The sequence below is a fragment of the Podarcis erhardii genome (assembly GCF_964252035.2).
Source record: "Podarcis erhardii genome assembly, chromosome: 10".
NCBI classification, from domain to species: Eukaryota; Metazoa; Chordata; class Lepidosauria; order Squamata; family Lacertidae; genus Podarcis; species Podarcis erhardii.
Window position 1 is genome coordinate 294,334 of NC_138500.1, and position 23,751 is coordinate 318,084.

The 23,751-nt window shown below is 54.8% G+C and overlaps 2 protein-coding genes and 1 long non-coding RNA gene across 6 annotated transcripts in view; 2 read left to right on the plus strand and 1 right to left on the minus strand.

The window, feature by feature from the left end:
- LOC309352023 overlaps positions 1–494 on the plus strand; it is a 43,786-nt gene extending 43,292 nt beyond the window's left edge. For both annotated transcript variants that reach the window (XR_014160994.1, XR_014160995.1), the window contains exon 3: positions 478–494. This is a non-coding gene — a long non-coding RNA (uncharacterized lncRNA). The remainder of the gene's footprint in view (positions 1–477) is intronic.
- The window catches only part of PPP6R2 (protein phosphatase 6 regulatory subunit 2), a 42,892-nt gene extending 35,886 nt beyond the window's left edge, over positions 1–7,006 (minus strand). The window contains exon 1 of the mRNA XM_081879708.1: positions 6,983–7,006. The gene's annotated coding sequence lies outside the window, so the exon portion shown is untranslated. The remainder of the gene's footprint in view (positions 1–6,982) is intronic.
- A 397-nt stretch (positions 7,007–7,403) lies between these two features.
- DENND6B (DENN domain containing 6B) lies at positions 7,404–22,026 on the plus strand. Of its 3 annotated transcripts, XM_081879963.1 has the most exons (20): positions 7,404–7,588; positions 8,802–8,840; positions 8,948–8,990; positions 9,546–9,658; positions 10,362–10,442; positions 11,266–11,371; positions 11,829–11,908; positions 12,474–12,536; positions 13,227–13,282; positions 14,047–14,169; positions 14,398–14,493; positions 14,584–14,678; positions 15,322–15,387; positions 15,661–15,725; positions 15,854–15,943; positions 16,307–16,360; positions 16,679–16,788; positions 18,295–18,397; positions 19,393–19,467; positions 21,282–22,026. In XM_081879963.1, the coding sequence occupies exons 1-20, from the start codon at positions 7,415–7,417 to the stop codon at positions 21,402–21,404; spliced, it is 1,755 nt and encodes a 584-aa protein (XP_081736089.1). In that variant the 5' UTR covers positions 7,404–7,414; the 3' UTR covers positions 21,405–22,026. The 3 variants fall into 3 exon arrangements, with proteins under 3 accessions (XP_081736089.1, XP_081736090.1, XP_081736091.1); XM_081879964.1 differs by lacking the exon at positions 16,307–16,360; XM_081879965.1 differs by lacking the exon at positions 14,047–14,169.
- The last annotated feature ends 1,725 nt before the right edge of the window (positions 22,027–23,751 follow it).

The following is a 23,751-nucleotide window of genomic DNA, read 5'->3' on the forward strand; positions in this document are numbered from 1 at the left end:
GGCACAGACCTGGAGATGCTGAACAGGGAACCGTTTCAACACACTGCCAAAACACCACACTTTGGGACTACCAACACAATATGCCGTGGCCTGTAACCTTCGCTTCCTCTTCTTCCTTCCTAAAGAACAAGAAGTTCAATCCCTTCACATACTCTGGCGCGCACACACACATACACACATACACACACACACACACACACACACACACACACACACACGTGTCACTTCCAATGGCACACCACAAACCACCAAAGGCCAGTGGGGCAAAGGGCTGGCCGGTCTCCTTGTCCCTTCCTGACCTGAGCCCAGGGGGAGAGCTGGGCTCTGCCTGCCCCCAGCCAGCTCTGCCAAAGGCCCATTCCCAAGAGGCAGCCGGCCGTGGATGTCCAGCCAAGTCTCCATACACAAGCCAAGGAAAGCTTGTCATGACCTGGCAGGGAAATGGGGCCAATCCAGCAGCCATTGCAGTGTGGGGAGTCCCCCCTCCCACAACTTCCCAACCGTGGCAACAATGTCTTTCCTGGCTTCTCTTCCTGCCGGCTGCTCAGAAGAACATATTGATCGGAGGAGCCCAGCTGGATCCAGAATGGAAGGCTGCCAACCTCAGGATCCCTCTAACCCCCAGGACGCTGTGCTGCTTGCTTGCGAGGAGACAGGAAGCCTGCATCTTCAGGCAGGCAGATTTGAATTTTCCTTCATGCACCCCCTTGCTTTCCCCTTTTGCTCTCTCAAGCCTTATTCTCAACGAACTACAGTGGTACCTCAAGTTACAAACGCCCCAGGTTACAAACACCCCGGGTTACAAACTCCGCTCACCTGGAAGAGTTACCTCGAGTTGAGAACTTTGCCCCAGGATGAGAACGAAAATCGTGTTCCAGCGGCGCAGCGGCAGTAAGAGGCCCCATTAGTGAAAGCACGCCTCTGTACAGTGGTACCTCGGGTTAAGAACTTAATTCGTTCCGGAGGTCCGTTCTTAACCTGAAACTGTTCTTAACCTGAGGTACTACTTTTGCTAAAGGGGTCTCCCACCAACGCCGCACAATTTCTATTCTCATCCTGAAGCAAAGTTCTTAACCTGAGGTACTATTTCTGGGTCTGTAACCTGAGGTACCACTGTACCAGCCTAAGGACTGGTCAAGATCCTCAAGGTCAGAAGGAAAGCAAGAGCTGGGGTCAGGAGCTTCTTAAGGAAGCCCTGTTCAGGGAAGTTTTTAACGTGTGATATTTTACTGTATTTTTTGTTTTTATGGAAGCCGCCCAGAGTGGCTGGGGAGGCCCAGCCAGATGGGCGGGGTATAAATAATAAATTTATTATTATTATTATTATTATTATTATTATTATTATTATTATTATTATTATCTTGCTCAGAGATGGGGGCCACTTCTGTCCCAAGGGAGGGAGGGAGGGGTGGGACTTCCTCTCAAGGGAAACTTGGACATGACCCAGAACGGCATCTCAATAGCTCACCTCACAGCACTGAAATTGCAGGAATATGACCTCCCCCTGTCAGCTGGACAGCAGCCCCACCAACACCTTCCAAGTCCTTGGTCACAGCCATAGGCTGTGAGCAGCACTAGTGAGTACAAGAAATGTGCAAAATTCACAAAAATAAACTAGAGATTGGGAGCCCTGTATAGCATCTGTATTCCATGATGCTATTATACACCAAAACAATCAGATGCCATTAAAAGTGGGGGGGAGGGGAGAGGCTGTGACCACACACTTAAGACGCAAAAACATGACACTAGTGTTCGAAATTAACTGGGCGCCAGTCGGTTTTTGCGACTCTGCAGCACCACCTAGAGACCAAGTTGAGATTTGCAGTCGTGTGATTTGCTACTGATGGGACTGACTGTTCCCTTTCAGGAAGGCCTCTGATGCTCAGAGGGGGGAAACATTTTTCCATTTTTGTACGATTTCCATAAGTAAGCAAACAGCTCTTTTGCAAGGGGAGGGGAGCTGGAGCTGGTTTTCAGCCCTCCCCTTTGTTTGCAAGCAAACAAACCAGCTGCAAAGTTAATGGATTAATGGATTGCTTCTCTCTTGGGGGGAGCAGGGGGGCTGGCTAATTACTAAAAGGCTTATAATGGTGGTCTTGCTTCTCGAAAGTGAAACAGCTCTAGCAGTAAAGCAGTGCCTCTTTTCTTGCTTTGCCTTCCATTTCTTCTCAAAATAATATTTTTGCTGGCTGGTTTGGTAGAATAAAGGTTTGTCTCCTTTATTTGGATTCTGCTACATCATTTTTTTTCTAGGAATGCAGATTGAGCATGGGGGTGGGACAGCAGACTGGAAATTATGACAAAAAAGAGGGTTTTTTGCATGGGGGGTTCCCTTCCTGTTTAGCTACCCATTCTGAAGTTTGATTTTGTGTATCTAATGGCACATTTAGTATGGAGGGAGGTGTGTAAGTAGAATAAATATTCTTATCTCTTGCAATAGATAAGAAAACCTAGGGCTGCCACACATCCAAGCAATAATGCCTTAAAAAATGGCATCTGGGCAGAATTTCATAAAAGCAGCTAAAATGTCTGGGGAAACTTGGTGTATAGCAGCCCATATCAGTAGGGTGTTGGTTTTTTTGCAACCCCCCCCCCCAAAAAAAAACTCAACAACTTTTGTGTCCTGATCTTCACTTTTTGAAATATGGCAACCCTAAGAAAGCCATTCTGGTCTCGTTCTTGGTGACAGTGAGTGAAATTTTCTGGGTGTTGCTTGCTTTTTGAACCCAAGTCTGCAGCATGAGACAAAGTGTTTTCCAGCTGTTCCTGGAGATGAGTTAGCAAAGTTTGCTGATGACACCAAGTTGTTCAGGGTGGTTTTTAACTAAAAGAGGCTGTGAAGCACTCCAAACGGATCCCTCCAAACTGGGTGAATGAGCCTTAAAATGATAAATAGGATGCAGTGCTAACAAGCGTAAGGGGATGCATGCATGCAGGGGCAAAATAAGATGCTACTGAGGTCTGAGCTGGTGGTGGCTGACCAAGAAGGGCCTTGGGCTTCGCTTCCCCCGTGGGTCCAGGCACTGGCAGAAGGGAATTGTCAGAGGCTCCTTTTCAGTTGCGGGCAGTATTAGAAACTGGGACAGAAAAATGCCATTTGGCGATCAGTTATACATCTGAGCTTCTAACACTGGCCAAACTCTGTGCGAGAGTCAGCAGCAGATGAATGGAACGGAAGTTACAACAGAGAAAGTTAGGAAAGAGGAAGCACAGATGGGAGGCAAGGGAGCCCTTGCAGATGTAGAGCGGAAGGAGGGCTGGCTGGAGAGGGGGAAGAGATGGAAGGAAAAGAAACTTCCAACGCTTAAACAGGAAATGGGAGAAAAGCGAAACATCTTGTTCAATATTCCCATTAGAGTTGGGCTGCTGTGGGCAGACACTGGTTGGACACTCAGCACCAGTTCTGGTGGGGGACAGGACCACCACCTTTTGTGCTCCGACAACCCCTAGGCAACTGCAAGTGCAAATTGGATCCCATTAAAACCATCCTGGCTAGTGGCTGTCACTACATATTGCAAGATGGAGACAAACTGTCCATCCCTTTTCTCTACCCCATGGGCTGATTTATGCACGAGTATTCAGAGGCACTGGATGCCACTAGCAGTGGAGAAGACAGCCAGCGTGGCTAGGAGCCGTGGGTTGCCTTGTTCTCCTTCCAGAATCCTCTCTTAAAGCCATCCAAGTTGCTGCTCATCATGGCATATTCTGGGAGCAAATCCCCCCGTTTCACTATGCATTGCGTGAAGAACTTTATTTTGCCTGTCCTGAATCTTCCCATTCAGCTTTGTGGGAGGCCCCAGTTTATCCACATGCATAATTTTACACACCTCTGTCATCAGTAATTTATTAATTTCCTTCTGCACCATCGTCTCAAGCCAAAGTACAATAAAAACAGCAAAATACAGTTAGTAACAGATACTAGTAGCAGCAGATACATTTGAAGCATGAATAAAGCACTACAAAATAGCCACTCCTGGTAAAGGCCCATTCATCCAGCTGGGAAAGCCTACCAGGACAGAAATGTCTTCATTTCAATTGTTTCCAGAAAATGCAGACAGCAGGCACCTGTCAGATCTCAGCAAGAATGCTATTCCACAGAACAGGGGCTCTGCTCCGAGTTACTGCAGAGAGGACTTTTGAGATTTTTGGAACTTGCAGGAGAATCTTTCCTTCAGGCCACAGTGACCTACTGGAACCACAAAGGGTGGTTTCTCAGGCAACCCGGTCCTGAGCTGCCCAGGGTCTTCTATGTTAGCCCAACACCTTGATTTTGGCCCAGTGCCAAGCCAGGTGTTCTTGGCTGGCAGTCGTTTTCCCTCTCAGGAAAGCCTGCTACATTCTGAACCAGCTTCAGCCTGCAAGCCAACCCCAAGGGCAGCCCCACAGAGCGCATTGCGGTAATCAAACCATGAGGTTGCCAATGTACCAACAAATGTGGTTAAGCTACCCTGGTCCAAGAACGTCCACAGCTGCCTTACCAACCAAGGTCAGAGAAACGCCCTCCTAGCTGCCAGAACATGTGCACCTCCAGCAAGAGAGCGGGATCCATGAACAGTCCAACTGCGCACTTGCTGCTTCTGGGACAGCGTGACCCCATCCAGGACAAGCAACTGCAGACTTCCCAACCGCAGGAACGATTCACCCAGATCTCCCCCATGCCAGGCTTCAGGCACAGCTTATTAGCCCTCATCCAGCCCACCTACTCAGCTATTCCCAATTCAGATGTTACAGAGAAGCAGAGTTGGGTACCATCACAAACTCACGAAACCTTGCTCCAAAACTCCTAAGACCACTCTCAATTCCTTCCTACAGATGTTAAACAGCACTGGAGACTGTCTAGGGCCATGTGGCACCCCAAAGCTCAAAAGCCAAAGGGCTAAGGAGCACTCAGTCCGTGCAACCTGATGGCCAATGGTATCAAAAGAACAACAGGATCACACTCCCCTCCCCAGTACCTCTCCTGAGAGGGCAACCAAGGTGGATTCAGTTCCAAAGCCCTCTAGGTCGCTGGCCATCATTGCCTCCTGTGGGAGTGAGTTCCAGAGTTTTAACTATATGCTGCCTGATTAAGCATTTTCTTTTATCTTTTGATTATCTACTTATTAAATTTTAATACCACCTTTCATGTGAATATTACAGGGTGGTTCGCAACATACAAACTGAGAACACAAAACACATTACAAAACAAAAACAGACCAATAACCACCCCCCTCACAAACCAATTTAAAAGGACATAGAATGTTAATCAGCCAAAGGCCTGGTTGAAGAGAAACGTTTTTACCTGGCACCTAAAGATATTGTAATGAAGGCAGCAAGTGAGCCTCTCCGAGGGGAGCATGTCCAGACTCTTCCAATTATTTAGCTTTATTGGATGTCCAGGATGATAGAATCAAAGAGTTGGTAGGAACCAAGAGGATCATCTAGTCTAACCCCCTGCAATGCAGGAATCTTTCGCCTGATGTGGGGCTCAAACCCATGACCCTGCGGTTCAGAGTCTCATACTCTGAGCTATTGCTCCATTCTAGTGTTGAGAGGACAAAACTCTCCTCTATCCACTTTCTCCACATCATGCATGGGTTCATGAACTTCCGCAGCCTCTTACATCTGTAGGGCAAGTCCTAGGTTTACCAGGACTACCTCTGCCGAAGGTGAGCCTTCTCACAGATGCCTACACCCCAAGTCGCCCAGGGCTCCGTCCATCCAATGCAGCCCCCTCAGCAGCCAAAGCAGGTGCTGTGTCCCTGAGGTGCCAGGCAGCCCTCACAGCAGCAGGATCCGGCACTGGCCACATCAAACCAAGCACCCTGATCACCTCCCATGGGTGCCCTATGCACAGAGCCCAAGGCTGAACTGGGAGGTGAGCAGAATCCAGGGGGGATCTAAGGGAAAACAACCGGTTCAGTCGCACTGGGGGTGGAGTTTCTGGGGCGCTGGATTTTGGGACCACTGAAACTGGAGACTGGCAGAGCAGGCAGAACCATGGCTCCGCTACCCTGGTTCAGGAACAGCTCCAGCTGGCAAAATGGCCATAGCTGGGGGGGGGGGCGGAGAGGGAGAAGAGAGATGCTCCTAGCCACAGAAGCTGCCTGGACCTCAATGGGCAAAGGTGGGTTGAGGAACAACCCCCCCCCCCCGCCATGCAGCTGCCCCTTTGAAGGCAAGCAGGGCCTCATCCAGAGCAGGCCAGGGGAAGCCCTCCCTCGCCCCTCCATCTTCCGGAATCCTGCTTCCTGGCCCCCCAGCTGCCTCCAAGCCCCGATCCTGCACCAACACACCTCGGAAGCAGGGACGCAGTGGTCGTCTTCTTTTGCTTAGATTCTTTATTACAGAACAATTTACATAGAACATAAACACAACGATAAACAAGATAAACAGACCACAGACACTGACTAACACCACCTCATTTGACATTACATTAACTTCTGATTCACCTGACTGGGCTTCTGATACCTTACTAGTCTATACGCACTTCATTTTCATTATTCTTTTCAGTTAGAAATAAGGAAAAAAATTACTTTATAATTTCCTTCAGCTTCAAGATTCAATCCAGGTCTGTCAGGAGATTTGTGTTACTGTTGTTGTTTGGTTTTCTAAGATATTCTCTGAACCTTGTCCTAGCTTCCCTAAGTTTCTGATCAGAAATGTAGGAAATTCTTCTCCCTGGGGCGCCGCCCGCCCGCCCGCCCGCCCCCTGCAGCCCCGCATCCAGGAGCAGCAGGCCGGGGGGAGGCGGCCGGGCCCGGGAGGCCCTTCTCCGGAGCCCCCGGCGCAGCTGGCAGGGCCCGGCCCTTCCCCAGAAGCAGCCGCCCGGCTCGGCGGGGCTCGGGAGGCCGAGGGGGAGCGGGCGGGGAGGCGGAGCTCTGCCCCGGGAGGCGCAGCCGGAGAGCCGCGGGGTGGCGCCTCCAGGCCCGGGCGCAGTCTACCTGAGGGAGGGGAGGAGGAGGAGGGGGAGGAGGCCGCTCTCCCGCCCTGCAGGCCTTACCTGGGGCGGGGGCGGCGGGCGTCCCGGGCGCCTCCCTCCCTCTCTCCCTCGGCCGGCCTGGCTTCTCCGCGGCCTCCCCTCAGCTCCAAAATGGCGGCGCCGAGAGAGCGCGCGGGAGGGGGAGGGGCCGGTCGCGCCTGCGCACAACCACCCAGGCCGGCCCCAGCAGGCGGAGGACCCGGCCGGCCTCGGGAGAAAGCGGGACCCGCCGCCGCCTCCCCCTCCCTCCTCCCGGGAACGAGGCCTTTCTGCCGCCGCCGCCGCCGCCGCCGCCGCGGCGCCCCCCGCGTTCCCTCGCTCTCTCGCTCTCTCTCTCTCCCCGGCCTGCAGGGGGCGCTGGAGGGCTCGGGGCGCCTCTCTGGGCCCGCCGCGCTCGGTGGCGGAAGGGGCGGGGCCTCCTCGCAGATCCCGCTTCCGGCGCCGCCCGCCGCCATGGAGGCTCCGGGCGGGCTGGAGGCGCTGCGCTCCCGCCGCCCCCGCCGCCGCCGCCGCCTCTCCTCTCCGGGCGCCGGGAGTCCCTCGGCGCTGCCCTGGGGGCGCCTGTGGGCCTGGCTGGAGTGCGTGTGCGCCGTCACCTTCGACCTGGAGCTGGGCCAGGCCGTGGAGGTGGGTGAGGCGCCCCAGCAGCGCCGCAGGGAGTTCCGCAGATCCGGCGCGGAGGAGGCCGGGGAGGCGCCCGCCCTTCCCGCGGGAAGCGGAGCAGATTCCCCGCCGGTTCCTTCGCGGCCACTAAGTAACCCGTTGCTTCTTGGTTCGGGGCTGAGCCGTGCTTCCCCTTTGCCCACTTCTTCTCTTGGGTGGGGCACCCCGAGGAAACATAATAAAAATAAAAATAACATTATTTATTCGCCCCCCCCCCATCTGGCTGGGTTTCCCCAGCCACTCTGGGCGGCTTCCAACAAAAGGTTAAAAATACATTAAAACATCAGTCATTAAAAAAACTTCCCTAAACAGGGCTGCCTTCAGATGTCTTCTAAACGTCAGATAGTTGCTTATCTCTTTGACATCTTGTGGGGGGGGGCATTCCACAAGGCAGGTGCCACCACCGAGAAGGCCCTCTGCCTGGCTCCCTGTAACCTCACTTCTCAGGAGGAAGACCTCTGTGTACAGACTGAATGATGGGGGTGGAGGCTCTCCTTCAGGTCTACTGGGTCAAGGCCGTTTGGAGCTGTAAAGGTCAGCACCCACACTTGAATGGTGCTTGGAAACGTACTGGGAGCCAATGTAGGTCCTTCAGGACTGGTGTTATATGGTCTCGGCAGCCGCTCCCAGTCACCAGTCTAGCTGCCACATTCTGGATTAGTTGCAGTTTCCTGATCACCTTCAAAGGTAGCCCCATGTAGAGTGCATGGCAGAAGTCCAAGTGGGAGATAACCAGAGCATGCACCACCCTGGCAAGACAATCCGCGGACAGGTAGACAGCTGCCCTGGAGACAGAACTGACCTGCGCCACCATCGACAGCTCCACCAAGTAGCTGAGCTGAGGCCCCGTTGCTTCCTGGGTCAGGGCTCCCCTGGTTTGTGGCGACTTGGAGCTGTGTGCCTCCTTTGCCTCCTTCTTGTGTTGGGTGGGGCACCCTGAGGGAAGAGGCTCCTTTTGACATCTCCCCCAGCCCAGCCCAGGCTGCATCCAGGGGTCCTGGAGCTCAGAGCTGGTGCAGACATGAACCTCTGGAGCCTCAAGTCTTTCTGTGGCACAAGCCAGAGGTCTCCAGCACCCCTCCAAATGCTGCAAGGAAACTGAGGCAGCTCTTGCTGGGAGGGGCTGGGCTCTGCCTCCTGCCGGGTCCAACCGCTGAGAGTTTCTCCTTTTTTGCAGCTGGTGTATCCCCCTGACTACACCTTGACAGAAAAAGAGGTGAGAGGGCCCCGGCCCCACGGCTGCTACCCTGGCCCCAAAGCCTGTGGGGTAGGGAGTGGGGGGAGGAGCTGCTCTTCACACCCTCTTCGCTTCCTGTGTTCCAGAAAACAAGCATCTGCTACCTATCCTTCCCGGACTCTTACTCAGGTGAGTGGGTTTGGCACAGGGTCATGACAGAGTCAAGTAGGGAGGCTATACAGCCATTGAACCGCCGGCTGATTTGATCTGCTTTGGTATTTGTATTGTGTTTTTACAACAATGTCAAGTTCTAGGTGGTTGCGGCAGTGGCTCAACAGAGAACAACTTTTCTATGGACTTTCTAAAATGCCCCACATGGATTCCTGGAAAAAGGCAGAGTCTTAACTGGTAGCATTCAATCTGTGTCTCTGCAGTCACTTCAGAATTGTTAGGGAAGGAGTTGCAAACACTGGTGTAAAGGGCAGAGGTCCTGTCCCCAATCAGGATTAGTGCTGTCCATCCAACCTGGGTACTGCCCACAGCAACCCAACTCTCGGGGGGGGGGGGCAGGGGAGTCCTCTGCCTCTAGACATTCATGCCAGTGTCCTTTTCCAGCTTGCGTTGGGGCCTGCAGTCACCCTGGACGACGGCTTCAGGCATGCTGATTTTTGAGGAGGGCAGAATCCTCTTGAATCCATTGTCTCAGCTGCTCTGTTTCTCCTGCCCTGTCTCTGTCCATCCCAGGCAGCCTCGGAGACACCCAGTTCAGCTTTCGCTTCCGTCAGTCTGGGGGGCAGCGAAATGCATTGTATGGGGATGACTTTGAATATAACAGGGAAGCTGCTGTATCATTACAGGTCAGTTGTGATATTTTCAGGGTTAAAAGCAAGGGTTGAGATGCTTGGCTTTGGTCTGGTTTTTTTCTCCAGGACATTTAGATTTTTAGAGAACTATTATCGTTATTACTTGTCGTTTAGTACAAAAAAATTAACTTAAAACAACTTTTCTCTGAGGGGAGAGCCTTTCCACGGGTTCCTGTGATGCGCAAGCCAAGCTGTGTCTGGATTGGTGCACCCTGTGCCCCTCCTGGAGGACTTGGGGGGGCCGCTGGCAGCTCATCTGCGCCATGATGGCATGTGCCAGGCGGATTGGTGATGGCATGTGCCAGGCGGATTGATGTGAGGGTGGCAAGTTCCTGCTGAATGGAAAGCAGTCTCTAGAGCAGGGGTCAGCAGCTTTTTTCAGCCATGGGCCGGTTCACTGTCCCTCAGACCCTGTGGGGGGCCAGACTATATTTTGGAGAGAAAAAAATGAATGAATTCCTATGCCCCACAAATAATCCAGAGATGCATTTTAAATAAAAGGACACATTCTACTCGTGTAAAAACACGCGGATTCCCAGATTGAGAAGGCGATTGGGCTGCATCCTGCCCCCGAGCCTTAGGTTGCCTACCCCTGCTCTAGAAGGTTGTAGCCGTGGTGATGTCCCTGCAAGCAGGCACTGGAGCTGAAAGTGATTGTGGGGGGTCGTTCACAGACACTTCTGCTTCCCCAACCCAGAGAGACCCTGCACACTACTTTGGCTATGTGTTCTTCCGGCAAGTCAAGGACAGCTCTGTGAAGAGAGGCTACTTCCAGAAGGTGAGCGAAGCCTGGCTGCTCAGGAGCCTCTGACCCAATGAGCCTTTTCCTTTGCACAAAGCTGGAGTCGCTCCTTGCCAGTGAGGCTCTGGCAGAAGGGCAGGGAGGAGCTGGAGGGGGCCCAAGGAAGGGCAGCTACGCCAGGGGCCTCAAAAGCTGGGTGGGGGGTGTGGCAGAGCTGCTTGTTCTCCCTGCTCCACAGAAGCATCTTTGGAATTAGGGTGCTGGGCAAGAAGAGAACCAAGCAGATTTGACCCACTGGCCTGAAACAATGGGCAGAGCACATGAAGGGGGCTGTGGGGAGCGAGACAAGATGGAAAAGGAAGAGGAGGAGATGGGCAGGTTCTCTTGCAGCCCTTTCTGTGTCTTTCCAAGAGTCATGGCTGCCAGACAGTGTAGGAGCTGGGTGTGGAGAGAGCGGCTGAATGGGGCACAGCTGTGGGCAGCCTGAGGAAGTGCCACCCGCCTTGGGCTGCCCATAAAAAGCGAGTTTAGAGGGAGAGACAAGGGAGATGTCTGCCGTTTCTGAGAACTCTTCTCTCTGTGGGTGAGCAAAGAGCTTGTTTGGACAATGGCTGGGCGAGAACCCAGAGGCTGAGAGGGAGGACCATGACTTGGTATTGATGTATAGATATCAGGAATATTGTGTTAACTTAACTTTTTTGTACACAACTATGGTCTTATAATATTTTATGTAAGTTATCTGCTGTTGCTTCAGTTTTCTGTACGCTGCTTAGAGGTATTTTTGTTCTTTTAAGTGGCATAGAAATGCAACCATCCATCCATCCGTCTCTCTCTCTCTCTCTCTCTCTCTCTCCTTCAGTCTCTTGTCCTAGTGTCTCGCCTCCCCTACGTCAACCTTTTCCAGGCCTTGCTGCAGCTCATAGCCCCAGAATACTTTGACAAGCTGGACCCGTGCCTGGAGGCAGGTGAGGAGGGACTGGTTACGCCTGGGGCCGGGCCTGACGATGGCAGGCAACACCATTTCCCAACCTGGTGCCCTCCAGGTGTTTTGAACTCCAACTCCCAGCCGGCCCAGGGGACGGGAAGCAATAGGGCACCAGGTTGGCCAAGGCTGCTGGGAACCTGTGCAGAGGTGGCCCTTTTGCCTGTCCTGAATCTCCTGCCGGCCAGTTTCGCAGGGTGACCTGCTGCTCACCCCACCCCAAGAGGAAGCCCTTCTGTTTTCTCTCCAAGGCGCCCCACTGCCGGAGCCTCTCATCTCCCAGGTACATGGGGAGAGATGGCTGCCGCCGTGTTGGCCTTTCCCCTCCTCCCCCAGGATGGGGGGCAAATCAGCTGACACGATGGAGGTCCTGTGGTGGCCACCGCATTTGGGGTGGGGGAGTCCAGGGCCGCCTCCTAAACTGGCCTTGCCTCTTCCAGTGTGCAGCGAGATTGACCAGTGGCCGCCTCCTGTGCCTGGCCAGACCCTGAATCTCCCAGTGATGGGCGTCGTCATTCAGGTAATAATAATGATGATAAATTTTTATTCATAACCCGCCCTCCCCAGCCGAAGCCGGGCTCAGAGCGGCTAACAGCAATAAAAGTAACACAGCATTCTAAAATCAATTCATTTTAAAATCAATTCAGAATCAAATTAATGGCAACCATCGGGTTAGATTTCTATGAAGGTTACAGAAGGAGAGAGGGGGTCAGGCTGTGCCTTGCCCAAAGGCCTGGTGGAACAGCTCCATCTTGCAGGCCCTGCGGAAAGATCTCAAGTCCCACAGGGCCCTGGTCTCTTGGGACAGAGCGTTCCACCAGATTGGGGCCACGGCCAAAAAAGCCCTGGCTCTGGTTGAGGCCAGCCTAACCTCTCTGTGGCGCGGGACCTCCAAGATGTTTTTGTTTGAAGACTGTACGGTCCTTCTTCGGACATACCAGGAGAGGGGGGCCCATAGGTACGAGGGTTGTAAGCCGCATAGGGCTTTAAAGGTTAAAACCAGGTACCTGTCGGGGACGGGGTGCAGCAGGGGAGGGGGCAGCAGGGGAAGGGGCGCTCACTGCCTGTCCCTCTTCACGGCGCAGGTGAGGATTCCCTCTCGTTTGGACAAGCCTGGCTCCAGCCCCGCCAAGCCCCAGAATCAGGAGGTGAGAGCAGCTGGGGGTTGGGGGATTGGGGCGGATCCTGCCATGGCCTGTGCTTTTCCCTGTGTTCGACGGTCTCCCTCGGGAAACTGTGGACTCTTCTTACCTGGAGGTTTCTAAGCAGAGGTTGGGGGGGCCGCCTGTCAGAGGTGCTTTAGCAACAATTCCTGCATTGCACGGGGGGGGGGGTAGATGTGACATGTGAGAATGGCTGGGTGGCAAGATGCCGTTATTCAGCTCAGCAGGGCAGAGATGGTCCTTGTGGTTTGGCCTACGGCTGCCTCTACCAGGGCAGGGGCTTGTTTCTGCATGTAACTGGGTCCTGAGCAGCTGTCAGCTGGTCTGTTCCTGGAGTTGCCAGATTGCATCCCTCCAAGGACCTCTAAATGCCACTCTGTCTGACTTTAAGAAGACACTTGAAGGCAGCCCTGTTTAGGGAAGTTCTTAATGTTTGAAGTTTTATTCTGCTTTTAAATTTCTGTCGGGAGCCACCCAGAGGGTGGGCAGGGTATAAAGAATAAAATTATTGTTATTATGACGCCTTATGCGCTTCCCTCTGGTTGAGCCACATTGCACGGGGGGGGGGGGTGTTTTTCTGATGCCAACCATGCCTCCCTTGGGATTTGGACTGAGACTTCAAGCTCCGTTTGGGTCATCCACTGACTCCCTTCCTCTCCTCCCCCCCCCCTTCAGAACCTCTTGCCAGCCCCCCTCGTCCTCCCCAGCATCCACGAACTGGACCTCTTCAGGTGAGAGCACTCTCTTTTACTGCCCCCGGCTAGAAGGGGCAAGTCTGGGGAGCTGCAGAGGGCCCAAGGGGGCATTCCTGGGTAGCATCTGGGGGGGCCAAGGGGGGCTCTCTGGGGAGCCTGCCTACCCTTTGGCCCAGAGCAGGCACCCCCAAACTCGGCCCTCCAGAGGTTTTGGGGCTACAGTTCCCATCATCCCTGACCACTGGTCCTGGTAGCTAGGGATGATGGGATTTGTAGTCCCAAAACAGTTGGAGGGCCATGTTTGGGGGTGCCTGGCCAGGAGCCTCCCCGGGGAGGGGATTTTGCAGCTTGGATGGCTTTAAAGGGGGGTGGACAAATTCATGGAAGAGAGGAGGGCAATGGGTGGCAGCCATGGAAACCTCAGGCAAGGAGACCTGCTCCTCCCTGTGGGTTTCCCCATCTGGCTGGCCCCTGTGAGAAGAGGGCGCTGGGGTTCACTTGGGCCTAATCCAGCCTGCTCTTCTGGGGTTTTGAGGAGTTTTTCCTCACCCTGGGGGGCTCCTTTCACCCCCCTTGGGGAATCTAGTGGGGGGAGCCCCAGAGGCTCATGGGGAGAGTTTTGCTCTGGGGGCAAAGCAGCCCTTGTCTCTGGGGGGCCTGCCGGCTGGGGGCCTGGAGAGACTTCGCTGCGCTGCCTTACCCCGCTTTCCGAGGCCTGGCGATAGGGGCTAGGGCACCGCTGCCCCACGGCGAGCCTGCCTTGGCCTGGCCCCACCTGCCCCCTCCCGCTCTCTCCGCAGGTGCTTCCAGCCGGTGCTGATCCACCTGCAGGCGCTGTGGGAGCTGCTCCTCCTGGGGGAGCCCCTCGTGGTCATGGCCCCTTCGCCTGCTGCCTGCTCAGAGATGGTCCTTGCCCTGACCAGGTGGGCCCAGTTTGCCTGTTGGGGCGGGGGGGGGGGCAAATCTCCAGAGTTGCCCCTGGTTAAAAGACCCTCAGAGCTCCTTGCCGGAGGGGAAGACGAAGGGGACCCCCTATCAGGGCAAGGAGGGGGGTTCTGCCAGCACCTATAGCGGTCTTCCTGCCCCCCTGGCCCGTTTGGGGGTGCCTGTGGGATCCTCCTGACAGGGGCTGCCCCCTCCCTCTCCACCAGCTGCCTGGCCCCCCTGAAGTTCTGCTGCGACTTCCGCCCCTACTTCACCATCCACGACAGCGAGTTCAAGGAGTACACGACGCGGACGCAGGCCCCGTGAGTGTCCTCGGGGGGAGCTGCCGGGGGGGGGACAGACCGGGGGCTCCTAGCTGAGGACTGACCTCCCCCTTCTCCCCCCCCCCCCAGGCCAAGTGTTGTCCTGGGCGTCACCAATCCCTTCTTTATCAAGACCCTGCAGCACTGGCCTCATATCCTGCGCCTGGGGGACCTCAAGATGGCCGGTAAGGAGGGGCTCTGGGGCCACCTGCCTGCAAGGATCCTGGCCCTTGGGAACTGGGGGGGGGGAGCGTGAGAGGGGGGAGCAGTCCAGGGCTCAGCCAGGGGTGCAGAAGCCAGAAAGCCAGCCAGGCTCAGGGACGTGTTGGCTTACAGCCCCCCACCCTTGCGCCTTGTGTTTTTCGTTTTTTAAAAAATAATTTTTATTAAAGATTTAAACAAAATGTATTATCCAAAAATATGTCATCCTTAATTTTCTCCCCATTTTCCTCCCTCCTCCCCCACAAAACCCACCCACCCCTGACTTCCCTCAGTTCCAGTCTTTGGTTTCTTTTTGAATGCTGTTCTCTGCATGTCACAAAGTTGTATAGATCCTTAAATTCTTTAGCTGATTATTGTCAATAAAAAAAATTTTGAATGTTTATTCCAAACCTGCCAAAGAGTCCAGTTCGCTTTGTTGCATCTTCAAATACTTTGTAAAGGCTTCCCATTCATCTTTAAAGTCACAGTTATCCTTGTCCCGTGGCTTGTGTGTCAGTTTTGCCAGCTCTGCATAGTCCCTCAATTTTTCTTGCCGTGATTCTTTACTTGGGATTTCTTCCGCCTTCCATCCTTGTGCTATTCGGACGGCCTTGTGTTTCTCCTTAGGGGATTTGCCCAAGCAGGTCAAGGTGAAGAAGCTGGCCAAACTCAAGACCTTGGACGCCAAGCCGGGTAAGGAGCAAGGCTCTGGCTCTGCCCCCGGGGGCCGCAAAGGTGGGCCTCAGGGGGCCTTTAGGAGCCCCTCGGTGGCTCCGCTGCTGAGGCCGTGTTCGAAAGCCCCTCCTGGATAAGACAGCAGAGCAGAGAAGCTGGGAGGGGATACCCCATCAGGGGCCTCTCGCTCACCTGGGAAACACAGGGGGCTCCATGGTGTTCCCTGTGAAGGACCCCTCCCCGGCACACGGCCCCCTGGCCTCACTTCCTTGTGGGGGTCTCTGGCTGCAGGACTTTACACCTCCTACAAGACCTTCTTGCACAAGGACAAGACCCTGATCAAGCAGCTCTTGAAGGTGAGCGGCGGGCGCTGCGGGTGGGGAGGGGCTAGGGGCTTGGAGCCCAGTTCCTCCTTGGGGGGCAGAGCCTTCCAGGAGAGGCTGGGGCCCCCACCAGCGCCATGACCGTCCCTCCCGCCTCGCAGGGCATCCACAAGAAGCAGCCCTCCGACGCCCAGAGCGCCCTGCTGCGCCGCCACCTCCTGGAGCTCACGCAGAGTTTCATTATCCCCCTGGTGAGTAGAGGCAGCTGGGGGGGGCAGGTGCCCCCTCCCTCCGGCCTCGGCCTGCCCAGGGAAATGAGGAGGACGAGGAGCACAGGGGGAAGGCAGCCTTCGACTGATGTGGGCCATGGAGGCGCGTTCCCCTCCCCGACTGGCAGCCAGGGCTCCCTCTCCCCCCGCCCTATGGGGGGCCACTCTCCTGGTCTCCCTTTGGAGGTTGCTGTCCTGCTGCCCCCTGTGGAGGAGGCTGCCTATTTCAGGCCATTCCCCCCCCCCCCCGCAAGAGCTGCATGATTGTCGGGGGGGGGGCTCTTCTTGGCAGAGCTGAAAGCGGGTCCTCTGATTTCTTTCTCCCTCCCTTCTGGCCTTCCCTAGGAGCACTACATGGCGAGCCTCATGCCGCTACAGAGGGCCATCACCCCCTGGAAGGTACGTGGTCTCCCCGCCCTGCTCAGTTCTGAGCTCTCAGGGCAGCCCTTGTGGCAGTGCCAGGGGGTCTTTGCCTGCTGGGTCACCCACAGGCTCCTCTGGCCCGGCTGCTGTAGGGGCCAGTCATGCAGGGTGCAAGTGGGGCAGCTGGCCGAGCGCATGCTCTGCGGAGCACAGTCGTCTTTGTGGCTGCAGCCCCCTGGCTGGGGGGGGGTGTCGCTGGGCTGTGGGAGGAGGTTGAGGCATGCCAGGAGGGAGTGCCCAGTTTGCCATGGGTTCATTCATTACACACCCCCCCCCTCTCTCTCTCATGCTCAGAACCCCCCTCAGATCCGCCCTTTCCAGCAGGAGGACTTCCTCAAGACCCTGGAGCATGCTGGGCCTCAGCTCACCTGCATGCTGAAGGGGGACTGGGTGGGCCTGTACAGGTAGGCCTTGGGACAGCTCAGCCGCAGGAGGAGAGCTAAACCAGGAAGGAGGGGGCTGGTCACATACAAACCCCAGTGTTCTTCCCCGTGTGTGGAAAGCTAGGGTGTCAAGGAGCAGAGCAGGCCGGAGCCCTCAGGAACAAGATTTTCAACATCAGGGAGTTTGTCCGATGGGGGAACCTCCAAACCCACTCCAATCATATTTTGAAATAGTACACAGTCCAAAAACAAGGCTGCTTTTTTTCCAGAAAGTGTAGGTTAGCTGTTCACCCCTGAATCTGGTGAGAGGCCATTTCCTGGGGACCTTCCTTTCTACAAGCAGAGAAGGGGACATTGTTACTCTTAGCAGAAGGCCTCTCACTCGTCTCATGACCCTAGAGGAAGAGGGCCAGTCTTGTTGGGGGAAGCGGCTGCTGCCTCTTTCTGAGCCTGGCAATTGGGGTCCACCCAGCTCAGCCTTCACTGGCAGGCAGGAGGTCCTGGCCAGCCCTGCCTGGACCCCCTGGAGATGGAGCCTGGGACCTTCTGCACCCAAGGGAGATTCTCTGCCCTGGAGTGCCAGCCCTGCCCTGGTCGTGCGCCAGATCTTGAGTGCTCCTTGGTCTTGAGCTCCAAACCAGCTTGGCAGACGTGGCTCAGGCTGCCGTCCTTGGCCTGATTTCTAGGGAGACGCCCAATGGCTCCCCTGACTTGGCTCCTTGCAGACCCCCCCTATGGGCCGCTTCCCTCCACTGTGTCTCAGCCGCAGATCTCAGCCTCCCTGCCGGGGACCAGATCCTGCCCATCACAAACGGGGCTCAGCCATCCCTCACTCTCTGGCCGCTGAGGACTGGAAGCCAGCCAAGGCCTTGCAGGACCCAGCCGCTTAAGGACTAGGCAGAGCCTCTGCCTGAAACCCCAGTCGTCGTCGTTCCCCCCCCCCCCCGTGGCCCCCTTGCAGCACGCATCCAGCCCCCTTCTCCCCACTCCCCACAGGCGCTTCTTCCTTTTTTAAAGTATTTTTTATTAGGAATTTAAACAAAACATATTACCTTAAAACATATCATCCTTAATTCCCCCCCCCCCCGACTTCCCTCAGTTCCAATCTCTGGTTTCTCTATAAATGCTATTCTCTGCATGTTGCAAAATTGTATAGATCCTTAATTTATCTGACTGGTTATTATTAGTAAAAAGTTTGTGACTGTTTATTCAAAGCCTGCCAAGGATTCCAGTTCACTTTCTTGCATCTTTAAATACTTTGTAAAAGGTTCCCATTCGTCTTTGAAGTCACAGTTATCCTTGTCCCATAATTCTGCATAGTCCATCAGTTTCTCTTGCCATAGTTCGTTAGTCGGGGTTTCCTCACTATTCCATCCTTGTGCTATTAAGACTCTCACCGCCGTTGTCGCGTACATGAAGATATTTTTCAACTTCCTTGGCAAGTCTTTTCCTACAATCCCTAACAAAAATGCTTCAGGTTTTTTAACAAATGTTAGACGGAACATTTTCTTCAATTCATTGTCCCAGGCGCTTCTTCCGATCCCCGAACTTTGATGGCTGGTACCGCCAGAGGCACCGAGAGATGATGCACAAGTTGGAGGCCCTGCACTTGGAAACCATCTCGGAGGCGGTGCGTGCAGAATGGGGGGTGGGGGGTGGAGGGAGGCTCCTGCATCAAGGGGCACCTGCCCACACGTCCCCCTTGTGCTTGGGGCTGCTACACTTTGGGCAATCTCAGCCCTCAGGGGTTTGCTGCTTTTGCTGCTGCCTGCAAAGTCTGTGAGGCCCGTGCTTTCCTGGGTGATTCAGCCTCCGACAAGCGGCAGTGGTCCCCCCCCCCCCCGGCTGCTGCTTTACCTGGCCAGGTTTCCTGGGGGGAGATCAGAGCTGGGCTTGCGTCACCATCTTCAGGCAGCAGCAAGGCTGGAAAGGAGATGGGCATTTCCGTGTAGAAGACAAGGCTTTTTTATTTAAAAATAGTGTTAAAAATTGTGGGTCTTAGACACGGATAGTGCATAGGGGGGACGTGGGACAGGTTGCTTCTGCGAGCCGGAGATTTTCAGGGGCTGTTGGGCATGTTATTGCTGGCTGTGGCAAGGGCTGGTGTTGATTGGCTGTTACGGCATCAATTTGGTGGGCGATTGGCGGCCTCTGTCAGCGAGGGGACAGACGATAGGTGGCTTTAGCGATGTGTGCAAGTTTCAGCGTGGGTCATACAGGTGAGCAATTTTTGGCAATTCCCCCTTTAGAAAAAGCTCAACAACTCTGGGCCACCCCCACCCCCCGAAGAAAGCTCAACAACTCTGGGCAATCTCCCAGAGTTGATAAAAATGATGAAGAATACCGTATTTCTTTGCAATCCGCTTGAGGGCTTTGCAGAGTCAAAGCACCTGCTCAGCATTTTGCAAAGCGACAACAGGACCTGGGCTCCTTGGGGTGGGGGTAAGCATCTGTCCAGCTGAGTCAGGCTCAGGTTTGCCCAGACAGCCCCCCCCCCCCCCCCCCGCTTTGCAAGATTCCTAGCAGGTGCACCAGAAAGTGGCAGCAGGATCAGGGCCATTGCTCTGGGGAGGAGGAAGCAAAGAAGCGTCTTCCCAGCTGAGTCGGCTTCTTCTCCCCCCGCAGAACATCCGGTCCTGGCTGAAGGATAAGTCTGAGGTTGAGGTGGTCGACCTGGTCCTGAAGCTCCAGGAGAAGCTGGTAAGCAGGAAGCTCCCAAGCGAGTTGCGCCCGATGGGTGGAAGGTGCCCGGATCGGGGCTCTCTCCTCGAGGGAGCAGAGCAGAGCCTGGCTGGCTGGCTGGCTGGCCCCTCCGGACTCTGGCCAGGCCTGTTTCAGCCTTGGGAATCCCCCATGGAAATCTCAGCGGACGAGAGTCAGGGCTAAACTCCTACAGATCCCTCCGCTGAGCTTTTGCATGTGGGCAACAACCAGAATCCTGAAGGAGGAGGAGGAGGAGACCCTCTTGGCTCGCCGGGCGATGTGTTGGTCCCCGTCTGTGGGGACAGGCAGGCAGGTGGCGCCTGTTGCCAAAGGGGGAGAGGAGCAGCTTCTCTCAAGGTGGCCACTTGGTATGTCAGAAAGAAATGGTGATACAGACGTTTGAAAGGATGCGCTGCCCAGTTCACGGGGCGGCTTCAGTCAGTCACTTTTAATTACCTGATTCTGCCTCTCCCAGTGGACTGGTCTTCAGAATATAAGAGCCTGAGACTGGATCGGGCCACAGGGGCCCGTCTCATCCAGTATCTTGTCCTTACCGTGGGCAACCAGCTGCCCCCCCCCCCCAGGGCAAGTCCACAAGCAGGATCTTGGCCCAGGAGCAGCCTGCTCCCCTCCTGCACTTTCCTGCAAACGGTGCGCAGTGTAGCGTTCCCAGAGCAAAGGAAGGATTAGACTCTGATTAATAGAATACACACAAGGCTTGACCAGCAAGACTCTGGGAGGGGTGCGTGTAATAATCTATGCCTCCACCCCCTGGCCCAGGTCGTTTTATTCACAAAAGAACTTTTTACACAGCGTTCATAAGAACCAATCAAATTTCCTCTGAGCATTTCAAAAAACCCCATGTGGGGGCAAAGTTACACTACAAAAGCTAATTTAAGCATGCATACTTCTAGGGTAAATAAAACAACTAAAAAGGAAGTATGCATTCAGCAACCCCGGAGGTCATAAACAAGGAATAAACACGAGAGGAAGGATGGCAAGGAGATGGAGATCTTTATCGCCTTCCTGTGAAACTATTTCCAGGCCCTGAGATTAACAAAACCAATGAAGGGTACATCAAAGAAACTACCTACCATCTTTATGTACTGAGGATGCCTTATGAAGGAACTGGCCTGTGTTTTAGAATGCTTATAGGTGCCTGTCAGGAAGAGAAAATGAACAGTAGAGAAAATGGCCAGAGATGCAGAGGCTTGCCTGCATCAGAAATTATTGTCAATGAATCAAACCCAGTCAACGCAGTGCTTTCATAGCTGACACAATGGCTTGATGCATATGTTATAATTCCTCATAGTAATCCCATCTGATCCCCACACTCTGGGTATGTGCACTCCTGCAACGCAGAAGCATTTCTTCATCTGACTGTGGAGGGCAGAGCTGAGCTCTCGGGTCTAGTCCCCACCCAGAGCCCATGAATGGGTCTGATCCTCTTTTGAAGCCCTCTAGGCTGGTGGCTAGCTCCTGCCAACCTAGCAGTTTGAAAGCACATCCAAGTGCAAGTAGATAAATAGGTACCGCTCCGGCGGGAAGGTAAACGGCGTTTCCATGTGCTGCTATGGTTGCCAGAAGCGGCTTAGTCATGCTGGCCACACGACCCGGAAGCTGCATGCTGGCTCCCTCGGCCAGTAAAGTGAGATGAGCGCCACAACCCCAGAGATGGCCATGACTGGACCTAATGGTCAGGGATCCCTTTACCTTTACTAGGCTGGTGGCCACAGCCGCCTCCTGTGGCAGGGAGTTCCAGAGTTCATCTCTGTGCTGCTTTAACTCTTGCGCCTTGCCTCCCCCGCCAGGTGCGCGCCAGGTGCCACCGCCTCCCCGTGAAGGAGGAGGTTCTGCATCGGGTGGGCCTCTACATCGCCACCATCGTTGGGTCGCTCCCTGAGGACCTCCAGGCCGTCCTGGGCCCCCAGTAGAGGCCGCCTGGGCCAGAGGAACCCGACGGCGGGGAGGCAGCTGCCCCCCCTCTTGGCAGGCTGGGCCTGGAGTGGGGCGCCCCATGGGCTCTTGGAGGGGGTCGCCCTTCCTCCCCACAGAAGCTCTTCTGCCTGCAGGACCCTCTCATTTGCGCAAGGATGTTCTCCGGCCCGTTGCTGCGCCCACATCTCCCCTGTGCCGGAGAAGGGAGAAATGTCTCCTGCCAGGCGGACGGTGGCCCTGATGTGAGGGCAAGTGGCAGCCCCTCCCCCCTGCCCCCCAAAACCCCTTCTCCCCCCCCCCCATGTGTGTCTGGATGTGCCTGCTGTGCAGTGGCAGTAAATGAATAAGTGTTGGTTGTCAGGATCCATGGCTGCTGAGCTTTGCCTCGGCCATCTTTATTTATTGCCTTTTTTCACCCCCCTTGTCTAAGCCAGAGGTTCCCAATGCGGGGGGTAGTGCCTCCCTTTGGGGGGCAGTGAGATTCCCTGGCGGGGCGCTGGAGGAACAGAGGACCACCAGTCTTTGAAACGCTGGTGTCGCTGGATCCAGTTCACCCGCTTTGTTGAATTAAACTCAGTCGTTTTAACAGGCTTTGGAATAAATGTGCAATTAATTGTTCTTGTTATTGATTTCATTTGCAAACTGCTCTTCTGAGTAAAGCTTTTTATAGGGGAACGGGCTGGGAATGGGCTGCGCTGAAGGACAGAAGCGAAGAATGGGCACACCATCTCACCAGTGCTGCTAGACAAGGGCTCCCTCTTCACCTTGCCCCTCGCACCCACAAGTGGGCTGCCGTGGGGCCCCCTCCTCTCTGCCAGGCTTTCCAGCATCTGCATGAGGCCGCTGGGTGAGATCACCAGGACATGGATGATGCCCCGAATGAGCTTTCCTAAATCGGAAGCGGGGAAGGCAAGAACGCCCTGTGTGAGTGTCTGCAGGATGGATGGTGGTCAACGGGTGGAGGTGCTGCTTCAAAGGGGCAGGAGGGTGGGGTGGGTCAAGGGGAGACCCTTCAGCCGTTCTCAACTTCTGAGTCCCCAGATGTTGTTGGAGTACAACTCCCATCATCCCTGAGCTCTGACCTTGCTAGCTAGGGGTGATGGGAGTTGTAGTTCAACAACATCTGGGGGCCCACAGGTTGAGGCTGCTCCAGGTAAACAGGGCAGAGGCCATGGAGGACTTTGGATTCTGCTCGGAAACGTAATGGAAACCAGTGGAGATCCTTGAGGTGTTCTATGGACCTGGTGATTCTGCACAAGCTTACCTTCCATAGCACGAACTTCCCCGGTAAAACTGCCTAAATATGGAGCGTGCGCCTGCCATCCATCCATCGGGATGCAAGTGCCCGCCTGAGCTTCCTGCAGGCCGTCTTCCATCGACGGAGCGAACAGCGCTTGCCGGCTGTTTCCGTTTTGGCCATTGGGGGCGCTGCAGAGCCACGAATTGGACAGCTTCGGATTTATTATACTAATAAATTATTACTTATACCCCGCCCATCTGGGTACAAACGGGGGGGGGGGGCTTTTGACAGGTTAAAGGGGAACTCGGGGCGCAGGCCCTGATGGGAACAACCCTGGGGTCTGGGGAGGCTTTGGTGAGAAGTGTAGTGCTTTAAGCAGTGATGCCATATTCCCCAAAGTGAAAATCAGGACAGAGTTTTGAGGTTTTTGCTTTTGCTTTAAGGCAGCATTTCGAGGCACTTCTGCACATGCATTGTGATGCTGCGGGTCTCGGGAAAGTGGGGCGCAAAGGGGGCAGCATCGTCTCCTCCAGGAGCAACAACTGAGGGGCCCTTGTCCTGCTTTTTGCAGAGCCTTTCCCCCTGCGAGCTCCTCCTCCACCTGTTTTTTTCTGGCCCGGGGGAGAGGGCAGCTCAGTCCCCAGCCAAGAGGGTCCCCCCAAGAGAGCATCTCTCGAGGGGATCATTGCGCCCAATTCACGCGGCTCCTCCATCCTAACAGTGCATGGAATGCGGAAAGAGCTTCAGTAAGAGAGCCCATTTCATGTCCCATCAGAGAATTCATACAGGGGAGAAGCCCTACCAGTGCTTGCAATGTGGGAAAAGCTTCATTCGGAAGGGCTTTCTCACTTCCCATCAAATGATTCATACCGAGAAGAAACCACATCTGCCTGGAATGTGGGAAGATTTTCACCGTGAAGAAAAGTCTCGCTTCCCATCAGAGGATTCATACAGGGGAGAAACCCTAGCGGTGCTTGGAATGTGGGATGAGCTTTGCCGGAAAGAAAGATTCACAGCCCATCAAAGCATTCACACGGGGGAAACCGTATCTGTGTGCAGAATGCAGAAAGAGCTTCTGTCACAGGGCCCATTTCACTTCCCAT

Coding starts and splice junctions, on each gene's coding strand:
- DENND6B (XM_081879963.1), top strand. CDS start 7,415: ATGGAGGCTCCGGGCGGGCTGGAGGCGCTGCGCTCCCGCCGCCCCCGC. Junction 15,388..15,660: donor GACCTTGGACGCCAAGCCGG/GTAAGGAGCAAG, acceptor CTCTGGCTGCAG/GACTTTACACCTCCTACAAG. Junction 16,789..18,294: donor GACTGGGTGGGCCTGTACAG/GTAGGCCTTGGG, acceptor TCATTGTCCCAG/GCGCTTCTTCCGATCCCCGA.